The sequence below is a fragment of the Oncorhynchus mykiss genome, chromosome 12 (genome assembly GCF_013265735.2).
Source record: "Oncorhynchus mykiss isolate Arlee chromosome 12, USDA_OmykA_1.1, whole genome shotgun sequence".
Lineage (NCBI taxonomy): Eukaryota > Metazoa > Chordata > Actinopteri > Salmoniformes > Salmonidae > Oncorhynchus > Oncorhynchus mykiss.
In genome coordinates this window covers 61,835,097-61,847,363 of record NC_048576.1, presented here as the reverse complement: position 1 = coordinate 61,847,363, position 12,267 = coordinate 61,835,097, and the positions used below count along the sequence as shown (strand labels likewise).

The following is a 12,267-nucleotide window of genomic DNA, read 5'->3' as shown; positions in this document are numbered from 1 at the left end:
ATCTACACTGATTTGAATTGGATTTAACAAGTGACATCAATAAGGAATCATGGAATTCTCCTGGATTCACCTGGTCAGTCTGTGTCATGGAAGGAACAAGTGCTCTTAATGTTTTTTTTTATACTCTGTGTATACTGTATGTCAGTGCCTCACTGTGAATGTTACACTTTGCATTTCCAGGACTTCCTGGGAAAAAAGTGGCAATTGTTACTGTGTAGACTGTTGTCTGTGGCTATAGAGTACTGGAGTCTCTTGGGTTTTGTGTAACATCTCTCTCGCTCCTTTATAGAATGGTGTTACCATCAGTTCTTCCTGGGACTGGGTCTCTGCGTCATTCCAACCAATGTCTAAGCTCCCGAAGCACAGGTAGGTTAACGTAGGATGGAGAGATGACTGAAAATGACTCATTACTATAGCCCTATTCGGACGGGATACATTTTAATGGGGGAGCTCAGGTAATGTGCACATAATTACGAGCACAAATCACCACATCTGTAATTTGGTAACTAATCCCGTCCAAATAGTCCACTGGAAAAACGGACATTCTGTGGTAATGATTACATAGCTGACGTTCTATAGTAATACTAGTCCTGTGCGAATAATCTGTCATTTTAGTCCCATCCGAATCTGCCATGTCAGTCATTTTTACCTGGCAGGAAGTTTATTGTCCCAGCCCTAAAAACGTCCTGTTTTTTGGCAGACTCGCAGGTCATCTCTGTGTTTTGAGGGATATTACAGAGTTTTTAACAGGTGCTGCAACTAGTTTGGGTAAGAACAGGGGAACAAGTTCATGCTTACAACAAAGTGCTATGCACGTAGCCCACGGGGTGAAGGATCTGTTTTGTCACATATCAACTTTCCTAGTGCCATACTTCTCTTTTTGAAAGATGGAGTGGATGATATTGTCAATGGATTAATAATTTGCCAAATATGTCCGGTAATTAAATGTCTGCATAGGTTACAGTTCATGGTCCTTATTGATATGCATTAATATTTAGACTTTCTCCAAACTGAAGGCCATTAGGTCCGTATTAAACTATCCCTAGATGTGAAATATCTTCATGTCTAGCAGAGCCTTCAGACTACTGTCATAATGGTCAATTTTGAATGGAGGGGGGAGGGGGGAGGGGGGGGGGGGGATAATTACAGGGGCAGTTTGGTAACGTCCGAAATGTCCACTGGAAAAAACGGACATGCTGGGGTAATGGTTACATAACCAGTGGTGTAAAGTACTTAAGTAAAATTACTTTAAAGTACCACTTAAGTTTTTTTGTGGGGTATCTGTACTTTACTATTTTATATTTTTGACAACTTTTACTTCATTCCAAAATAAAATGATGCACTTTTTACTCCATACATTTTCCCTGACACCCAAAAGTACTCGTTACATTTTGAATGCCTAACATGACAGGAAAATTGTCCAATTCACACACTTATCAAGAGAATATCCCGACTGCCTCTGATCTGGCGGACTCACTAAACACACGTGCTTCATCTGTAAATGATGTTGGAGTGTGGCCCATGCTATGCAAAAGTAAAAATACATTTGCTTATTATAAAGAATTTGGAAGAATTTCTACTTTTACACGTAAGTATATTTTAGCAATTACGTTTACTTTTGATACTTAAGTATAGTTAAAATCAAATAATTTTAGACTTTTACTCAAGTACTATTTTACTGGGTGATTTTTACTTGAGCAATTTTCTATTTACTTTCACTGAAGTATGACAATGTATACTTTTTCCACATAAATGACATTCTATAGTAATACTAGTCCTGTGCGAAAAGGACTTTAAAGACACTTGAACACATGGATATTACAAAATACATAAACAATAAAACATTTCAGTTGAAATCACCAGTCCAATTCATGACAGTATGTAGATTAGGAGACTGAGTTTTTGTTGATTTAGGGCTGTATTCAAACCTTATGGCAGAAGTTCAGCTTTACAGCGTGATTGAAATGTAAAGGCTATGTTTCCGGAAACTGCATTCAAGGTGAACGCTTCAAATGACCTTAACATTTCTAGTGCCTAATCTGGAACGCTTCAGCGACGCAGCTTGAATAGAGCACTCCTTTTGAATGGATATGTTGCGAGCAGCAGCATATTTATTTCCTCATTCCAGTTTTTGTGAAGCACATGTGCAGACCATTTATACAGAGGTGTAGAAATCAAGAAAAGGCATCTTGATGGGCCACGAAATATTACTACTAAAATGCTGTCTGGAGTATTCACATCGCGTTCATATGATATGTCAATGTGGAAGCAGACGAGGACAAAGAGCAGGGTGAGTGATGCAATAGAAATCCGTCTTCTAGGTTAATCAGTATAAACATCACGATGGTTTTAGACTGGAGTGTACATATACAGTATATACCTCAATCCTGTGTGTTTTTGTGTGTTCACAGGAAACAGTGGCGAGGTTATGAAAATCAATATGAATGTCGACGTGGGAAAGAGTGATGACAGTGATGACGGCAGCAACGACTATGTCAATACTAAAGGTATGGCCCACATTGGCACATTGAATAGGATCTAACTTTTCAGGGATGTTCCTGATTTAAATCGGGAATCACTGCTTTTTTGACAGTTGTAATAAACCATGGAACTCTTTATGCCTTGGAAGGAGTGAGCTCTTTAAAACTGATTACTAACCCGGATTGTCATCCCTGTGTTTTCGAGCGATAAGAGAGAGTTTAACAGGTGCTGCACCCAGTTTGGGTGTGTTCAAATTGATGCTTAAAGCGAACCCAGGTTTTTAGAAATTTTTGCAAATAAATAAACATACCTTATTTACATAAGTATTTATACCCTTGCTATGAGACTTGAAATTAAGCTCAGGTGGATCATGTTTGCATTGATCATCCTTGAGATGTTTCTTCAACTTCATTGGAGTCCACCTGTGGTAAATTCCATTGATTGTTTGGAAAGGCACACACCTGTCTATATAAGGTCCCACAGTTGATAGTGCGTGTCAGAGTAAAAACCAAGCCATGAGGTCGAAGGAATTGTACGTAGAGCTCCGAGACAGGATTGTGTCGAGGCACAGATCTGGGGAAGGGTACCAGAGAAATTCTGTAGCATTGAAGGTCCCCAAGAACACAGTGGCTTCCATCATTCTTAAATGGAAGGAATTTAGAACCCCCAAGACTCTTCCTAGAGCTGTCCGTCCAGCCAAACTGAGCAATCGGGAGAAAAGGGGCTTGGTCAAGGAGGTGACCAAGAACCTGATGGTCACACTGACAGAACTCTAGAGTTCCTCTGTAGAGATGGGAGAACCTTCCAGAAGGACAACCATCTCTGCACTCCACCAATCAGGCTTTTATGGTGGAGTGTCCAGACGGAAGCCTCTCCTCAGTAAAAGGCACTTGACAGGCAGCTTGGAGTTTGCCAAAAGCACGTAAAGGACTCTCAGACCGAGAGACAAGTTACTCTGGTCTGATAAAACCAAGATTGAATTATTTAGCCTGAATGCCAAGGGTCACGTCTGGAGGAAACCAGGCAGCGCTCATCACTTGGGCAATACCATCCCTACGGTGAAGCATGGTGGTGGCAGCATCATGCTGTGGGGATGTCTTTCAGTGGCAGGGACTGGGAGATTAGTCAGGATTGAGGGAAAGATGAACGGAGCAAAGTACAGAGAGATCCTTGAGGAAAACCTGCTCCAGAGCACTCAGGACCTCAGACTGGGGTGAAGGTTCACCTTCCAATAGGACAACGACCCAAAGCACACAGCCAAGACAACACAGGAGTGGCTTCAGGACAAGTCTCAATGTCCTTGAGTGGCCTAGCCAGAGCCTGGACCTGAACCCGATCAAACATCTCTGGAGAGAGACCTGAAAATAGCTGTGCAGCGACGCTCCCCATCCAACCTGACAGAGCTTGAGAGGAGTAATCGCTGCCAAAGGTGCTTCAACAAAGTACTGGGTCTGAATACTTGCGTCAATGTGATATTTAAATGTTTTGTTTTTAATACATTTGCAAAATGTTCTAATAACCAGTTTCTGCTCTGTCATTATGGGATATGTGTGTCGATTGATGAGGGGGGGGGGGACTATTTCATCCATGTTAGAATAAGGCTGTAACGTAACAAAATGTGGAAAAAGTGAAGGTCTGAATGCAATTTCGAATGCACTCTATACCTCAATCCTGTTTGTGTTCTCACAGAAAACAGTGACGAGGAGGGCAATATGAATGTCGACGTGGGAAAGAGTGACGACAGTGATGAAGGCAGCAACGACTATGTCAATACTAAAGGTATGGCCCACATTGGCACATTGAATAGAATCCAACTTTTTAGGGATGTTCCTGATTTAAATCGGGAATCCCTGCTTTTTTTGGACAGTTTTAATGACCCATGGAACTCTTTATGCCTTGGAAGGAGTGAGCTCTTTATAAACGGATTACTTTATTACTAACCTGGATCGTCATCCCTGTGTTTTGAGCGACATTAGCGTTTTAACAGGTGCTGCACCTAGTTTGGGTAAGAACACGGGAACAAGTTCATGCTTACAACAAAGTGCTATGCACGTAGCCCACGGGGTGAAGGATCTGTTTTGTCACATATCAACCTTCCTAGTGCCATACTTCTCTTTTTAAAAGATAACATGGACAGTATTGTGCCAATGAATTGATAAATTGGCAACTATGTCAGGTAATGTCTGCATAGGTTACAGTTTATGGTTCTTATTGATATGCATTAATATTTAGACTTTCTCCAAACTGAAGGCCATTAGGTCCGTATTAAACTATCCCTAGATGTGAAATATCTTCATGTCTAGCAGAGCCTTCAGACTACCGTCATAATGGTCAACTTTGAATGAGGGGGGAAAAAGAATTACAGGGGCAGTTTGGTAAAACTAATCCAGTCCGAATTGTCCAATGGAGACACTGAAATTCTGGGGAAATAATTACATAACCAATAATAACCAGTAATACTAGTCCCTTGCGAATCGGGCTTTTGTGACATCTTGTGGTTGAATGCTTTTTCTTTTTTTTATTGATAACCAAATAACACTTAAACACATGGATATTACAATATATAAAAATTAAAAAAATATTCAGTTGAAGTGAAATGCATGACAATACAGTGCCTTCGGAAAGTATTTAGACCCCTTGACTTTTTCCACATGTTACGTTACAGCATTCTAAAATTGATTAAATTGTGTTTTTTCCTCATCAATCTACACACAATACTCCATAATGACAAAGCAAAAACAGGTTTTAGGATTTTTTGCTAAATTATAAAAACCTAATACTTTTGTAAAATCCCTTTACTCAGTACTTTGTTGAAGCGCCTTTGGCAGCGATTACAGCCTCGAGTCTTCTTGGATATGATGCTACAAGCTTGGCACACCTGTATTTGGGGAGTTTCTCCCATGCTTCACTGCAGATCCTCTCAAGTTCTGTCAGGCTGGATGGGGAGTGTCGCTGCACAGCAATTTTCAGTTCTCCAGAGATGTTAGATCTTGTTGAAGTTCGGGATCTGATTTTCCAATCTCCACAGAGGAATCCTGTCAGAGTGACCATCGGGTTCTAGGTCACCTCCGTGACCAAGATCCTTCTCCCCAATTGCTCAGTTTGGCCGGGCAGCCAGCTCTAGGAAGAGTCTTGGTGGTTCTAAACTTCTTCCATTTAAGAATTGTGGAGGTCACTGTGTTCTTGGGGACCTTCAATGCTGCAGAATTTTTTTGGTACCCTTCCCTAGATCTGTGCCTCGACACAATCCTGTCTCGGAGCTCTACTGACAATTCCTTCAACCTCATAGCTTAGTTTTTGCTCTGACATGCACTGTCAACTGTGGGACCTTTATATAGACAGATGTGTGCCTTTCCAAATCATGGCCAATCAATTGAATGTACCACCAGTGGACTCCAATCAAGTTGTAGAAACATCTCAAGGATGGTCAATGGAAACAGGATGCACCTGAACTCAATTTCAAGTCTATTAGCAAAGGGTCTGTACTTACGTAAATAAGGTATTTCTGTTTATTGTTTTATAAATTTGCAAACATTTCTACAAACCTGTTTTCGCTTTTTCATTATGGGGTATTGTGTTTAGATTGAGGAATGTATTTATTTAATCCATTTTTGGAATAAGACTAAGGTAACAAAATGTGGAACAAGGGAAGGGCCCTGGATCCTTTCTGAATGCACTGTGCATATACCTCAATCCTGTGTTTGTGTTCACAGGAAACAGTGACGAGGAGGGCAACATGAATATCGACGTGGAAAAGAGTGATGACAGTGATGAAGAAGGCAACGACTATGTCAATACTAAAGGTATGGCCCACATTGGTACATTGAATAGAATATAACTTTTCTGGGATGTGATCTTTCCTGGTTAATCAGGAATCCCTGCTTTTTTTTGACAACCCCTCTCCCAACTCTTTATGCCTTGGGAGAGGAGTAAGCTAGTAGCCCTTTATGAAGGGATTACTTTATTACCAACCCGGAGAATGGTGTAACAGGCAGGTAGTCGCAGCTGCACTCAATGTATGTATTGTGGCGCATTCCAATACTCTAATAATGATACCAATAGGTACCCAAGTGCTACACCGTCTGGTTATGTGTAATGATGTTAATACCACATTCCTTCCCACTTAAGATTTTAAATCTAATCTGAAATGGTTATTTTAACGGAAACAATTATTTTAATCTTATGTACTCTACTGGTCTAAACAAGTCAGTCATTTTAAACATGAAATTTCACAAGTTTACTTTTATTTTCACATGCTTGGGTAACTAAGTATTTAACTCTTGAGTCTCTTTTACTGTGAATCTTTTAAAAACAATTTATCGCAGCTATTTTTTTATTTTCTTGTTCAGAGTTCAGTCTTTTAAGCAGCTTGGAAGCTTTGCGTGCCTCTGTGGATGACGTATACTAGGGGTAGTGTTCAGTATTTGACTCTGAAACGAGATTCTCCTCTTGGTGAACTGTTTCCTCTGTTACGGTCTCTGTCTGTGGAATGTGCACCACAGAAGCACTTGGATAGCTAGAGAACAGCCTGTCCTCTGCCGTCACAACTGGTAACTCACTTGTTGTTACATCCCGTCTGGCAAGAATCTGATCGACATGTCTGCAAACCACCTTACCTTGTCGGAAACAGGACAAGTAGCTGAGTCTATGAATCCAGGAATCCAATTTCCCACAACTGAAATGTCTGATAGACAGGGTCCCCCTCAAATTTAAGCCCTTGGTATGTTTGTCATGGTTCTTTTTCTGTCGTAGGCCATCTATAGTAGGGGTTGGATGAAGCAGAACTAACCTGATACACATCCATCCCTTTTGAATAGGCATCAATTATTATCAGGAACATTTCCCCCATGAATGGCCCTGTGTAATTTATGTGCAATCTTCTCCAAGGTTTCTCTGGAAACTTCCATGGGTGGAGTGGAGCTGCTGGTGCCTTTCTGTGTTCCTGACACATGTTACATGTCTTGACGAGATTGTCTATCTCCTGGTCTAGTTTTGGCCACCATAAATAACTCCTAGCCAAGGCTTTATACGCGAGACCCCCTGCTGTAGGTTAGCCTGGCGTGCTGGCTGTGGAATAATCACTAGTGCTCCCCACATAACACAACCATCAACACTGTTTCCCTGACACTGTATGGTGTGAATTCAGTCCCTTCTGTTTGTTGTGGCCATCCCCTTACTACATATTCTCTATCTCTAGACAGTACTGTGTCTTTACTTGTCCAGGATCTCCCTTGCTCTGCGGTCACGAGTGCCGTGTCCACGCACATCAGCACTCTGTCCTCTTGAGCTGTTATGGTGGGTGTGTATCACAGCGGAAGACTGCTCAAGGCATCTGCATTCCCGTACTTTCCTGATAAAGCTCAAAAGCAATCGCTTTTGCATGTGAAAACACAGAATCCTACTCATTACTTCAAATGCTCCTACGTCAATTTGTTTTGAGCCAACTACGCTTTGGGACTTGAACGGGGCACCTGGCTCATGCCGGGAGGCAGCCCGGTTCCAAAACAAATGCAATCAACTTTCATCTGGTGCAAAGGCGAACCCCCCCCCCCCCCCCCCCCCGTAGCTAAATCTAACCCTTTCCCTAACCTTAACCTCAGCCTCCTAACTTGCCACATTAATTAACCCTAACCTGCTATGTAAACAAACCTGTGTCCAGAAACCATCAGTTTCATAACACCGGAACTGACCAAGGGCAGTTATCAATTGGCATTTCCTGATATCAGGGAACACCCACATCAAGAAACACCCCGAGTTGTGGTCTGCAATTACACCATATTCTTTCCAATGCCTCTTTTCCTATGAAGTAGTAACGCCCCACTTCCACACCTGTGTGGCGTCACATACTCCTAAGTGTTATGTTCCAATGACACCTTATTCCCTAATATAGTGCACTACTTTTGATGAGAGCCCTATGGACCCTGGTTAAAAGTAGTTCACTATAAAGGAATTAGGATGCCGTTTGGGACACAACCTTACCACAACTTATATTTGATGGAAACTGACCTATCCTCCCATAGCCATTACTGTATGTTGTCCTGATCACATCCCTGATATTATTAAAGTGGAACTGACAACGTTTTTAACTACTTTGCAGATATGAAAAAAGCAGACAATCATATCAGTAAAAAATATCAGATTCCCAGTGTGCGCTTCAAAACAAACTTTTGAAAAGAGGTTTTAAAAATAGGTTATATTTAACTCAAAATTCCATTACATACAGTAAGGTGTTATTGGCAGAATAAATGGATGCAGTTCAATGCATCCATCTATTCTTGTTGTCTATCAACAATGACAAGCCACTGGGATCTGACAACTTGGATGGAAAATTGCTGAGGATAATAGCGGATATTATTGCCACTCCTATTGCCATTTTTTCAATTTAAGCCTGCTAGAAAGTGTGTGCCCTCAGGCCTGGAGGGAAGCAAACGTTTTTCCCCTACCTAAGGATAGTAAAGCCCCCTTTACTGGCTCAAATAGACGACCAATCAGCTTGTTACCAACCCTTTTGTAAACTTTTGGGAAAAATGGTGTTTGACCAGATACAATGCTTTTTCACAGTAAACAAATTGACACCAGACTTTCAGCACACTTATCGGGAAGGACATTCAACAAGCATAGCATTGATTAGCTGAGAGAAATTGATGATAAAAAGATTGGGGGGCTGTTTTGTTGGACTTCAGTGTGGCTTTTGACATTTATCGATCAGTCTGTTGCTGGAAAAACATGTGTTATGGCTTTACACACCCAGCTATATTGTGGATAAAGAGTTACCTGTCTAACAGAACACAGATGGTGCTCTTTAATTTAATGGAAGCCTCTCCAACAAAATCCAAGTAGAATCAGGAATTCCCCAGGGCAGCTGTCTAGGCCCCCTTTTTTTTTTTCAATCTTTACTAACAGCATGCCACTTTGATTAAAGTCAGTGTGTATATGTATGCGGTTGACTCAACACATCAGCTACCACAGCGACTGAAATGACTGCAACACTTAACAAAGAGCTGCAGTTAGTTTCAGAATGGTGGCAAGGAGAAGTTAGTCCTAAATATTTCAAAAAGTATTGTATTTGGGACAAATCATTCACTAAACCTTGTAATGACTGTGGTAATCTGGTAGCCCTGGATTGTAAACTGTCATGGTCAAAACATATTGATACAACAGTAGCTAGGATGGGGAGAACTCCGTCCATAATAAAGCGTTGCTCTGCATTCTTAACAGAACTATCAAACGAGGCAGGTCCTTCAGGCCCTAGTTTTGTCGCACCTGGACTACTGTTCAGTCATGTGGTCAGGTACCACAGAGGGCCTGAGGAAAATTACAATTGGCTCAGAACAGGGCAGCACGGCTGGCCCTTGGATGTGTACAGAGAGCTAACATTAATTATATATATATGTCAATCTCTCCTGGCTCAAAGTGGAGAGATCGACTTCATCACTACTTTTATTTGTGAGAGGTATTGACATGTTGAACACACCGAGCTGTCTGTTTGAACTACTGCCACACAGCTCGGACACCCATGCATACCCTACAAGACATGCCACCAGAGGTCCCTTCACAGTCCCCAAGTCCAGAACAGAATATGGGAGGCGTACAGTACTGCATAGAGCCATGACAACTATTCCACATCAAGTAACTCAAGCAAGCAGTAAAATTTGATTTAAAAATACACCTTATGGAACAGTGGGGATTGTGAAGCAACACAAACATAGGCACAGACACATGCATACAAACACACGATAACATACACACTATACACATGGATTTTGTGGTATATTAAGAGTAGGGGCCTGAGGGCACACAATATGTTGTGGAATCTGTATTAATGTTTACAAAAAGGTAATACTGCCTTAATGTTGCTGTTCCCCAGGAAGAGTAGCTAATGGGGATTTATAATAAATACATTATTAATATAATTCACCAATCCATTTCTTGGTAGTCCAAAAAATATTGCTGTCAGGTTGTAAAATCACAGCTGGCCTGATACATTGTTTGCTGCCTCCACCCATTTGGGGTGCACTGTTTCATCTTCAATTACTAAATATTTGGAATGAAAACGGACGACTGTAACTAAGGCTTGGAATGTTAATACAATCAAACTAGCAAGGGCAATGATCACGTCAGCCATAATGTGACTAATCGGCTAGCACACAAGGCCCGCGGGCCGAAAAGGTCTCACAGGCATGTATAAATGAATCAACAATTGAGTCATTTACTTAATGAAATTACAGCGTGATGTGCTCGCATTAGTGAATTCAACTTCAATTGCGCTGCTTTCGTGTGTCCCGTTTACAGCGCGCAGTGGATGGAAAGTGGAGGCTACTAAAATGCTGCAGTCTGGCTTCGGTATTGAAAGCTTAACAATGATTAACCAAAAACAAAACCTGCAATAAATGCATCCACACGTCACTTGTATGTTGAAAAATACAATTTTCACGTGACATTTGATCTTATACAGTATGTATAATACTTATGCTCCTATATGTGATACATGTAGTATTCACATGTCATACGTAATGTTACCTTATGCTCATGTGTGACACAGTATTCACATGTTATTTTATTACATTTTCATGGCCCACAGCATTTATCCTTTTGTCACAATACATGTTACGGGAGCATAATTTCAGTGCTACTTGTAGTCATGGTAATAAAATTTAACAAACACAAAACTACATTTTAATCCTATTCATTTTCTTTCATCACTTCTCAATTCAGCCATTTTACTGTTTTTAAGCCGTTCCCACTTGTCCCTTTGTTGCAGCCTGGAAGTGCTTCGTGACGTCTGTGGAGGTAAAGCAACAGATAGGGGTTGGGTTCATAAAATTACATTTAAAAAAAAATATCCTTAAAACCCTTTCAGATTTAGTTTAAGAAGAAATCGACCAAATAATGCCCTATTTGCAATGATACAAGCATTTCGCCACACCCGCAATAACATCTGCTAAATATGTGTATGCGACCACTAAAATTTGAATGGCTCTGCACAAACATGAGACCGCTGTGCGAAAACGAGGAAGTGGACAATCTTGTTTGATTATCAGTCAAATTAACAAATGTGTAGGAAAATCGAGTATACTCAACGACAATACATTGAGTGCACCATACAGCAATGCTGCATCCAACCGGTGATCCATGCAGTGACAAACAAAACCATATTTGGAGTTAAAAACCTTTTCATTAGGGTCGCAGCGTATTATGCTTAGCAGCAAAGGCTGGACACATATTTATCATCTTTTAATGTTAATGCTATATGCATCCTATGTACATAAGTGGACATTTTATAAAAGTCCCATTCAGTTGTCAAAACGTGGGTTGGGACAAGCAGGCTACTTACTATTCCCCATTTATCAGTACGATTCTGATGCCGAACTAGCTGAAAAAGTTTGAGGGTTTATATAAATGTTCTCTCGTTAGATTTAGCTCTGGCTATCATTAGTTGTTGATGTGCATAGGCAACTGAGGGAGCGAGCGAGCCTACCTTTTCATGGTTTCATCAATAGGGCTATGAAGTTCGCAAATGTAGGAGGACTCCCGTGGTATTTACACATTTGCAGAAATCCAGTCAGGTGGCTTTTGGGAAATGCGTTCTAATGATCTAAAGGCACACTTGCTACGGCCTGTAATCACAGTCCAGTTTAAAGTGAATGATGGCAGGCCAGTGTGGAAAACTGATTTGCATATAGGCCTTCTGATTGGCTGTGGTGCACGGTCTGCATAGACTGGTCCTGGACAGGACAGATGTTTTATTTACTGCAGTGACTTAATTGTTAAACGCAAGGCCGCTTT

The 12,267-nt window shown here is 41.0% G+C and overlaps 1 protein-coding gene and 1 long non-coding RNA gene across 8 annotated transcripts in view; one reads left to right on the top strand and one right to left on the bottom strand.

The window, feature by feature from the left end:
• Positions 1-12,267, top strand: part of spns1 (spinster homolog 1 (Drosophila)) — a 32,997-nt gene that overhangs the window by 19,299 nt on the left and 1,431 nt on the right. For 5 of the 7 annotated variants that reach the window (XM_036937986.1, XM_036937989.1, XM_036937988.1 and 2 more), the window contains 4 exons: positions 290-366; positions 2,412-2,507; positions 4,171-4,260; positions 6,195-6,284. In XM_036937986.1, coding sequence (XP_036793881.1) covers positions 290-366; positions 2,412-2,507; positions 4,171-4,260; positions 6,195-6,284 — 353 coding nt within the window. The remainder of the gene's footprint in view (positions 1-289; positions 367-2,411; positions 2,508-4,170; positions 4,261-6,194; positions 6,285-12,267) is intronic. The other 2 variants (XM_036937991.1, XM_036937992.1) reach the window with 2 other exon arrangements.
• LOC110537918 lies at positions 11,031-12,179 on the bottom strand. Its single transcript, XR_002475689.2, has 2 exons — positions 11,960-12,179; positions 11,031-11,263 (listed from the first exon to the last, which is right to left on the bottom strand). It is a non-coding gene; the product is annotated as an uncharacterized LOC110537918 (long non-coding RNA).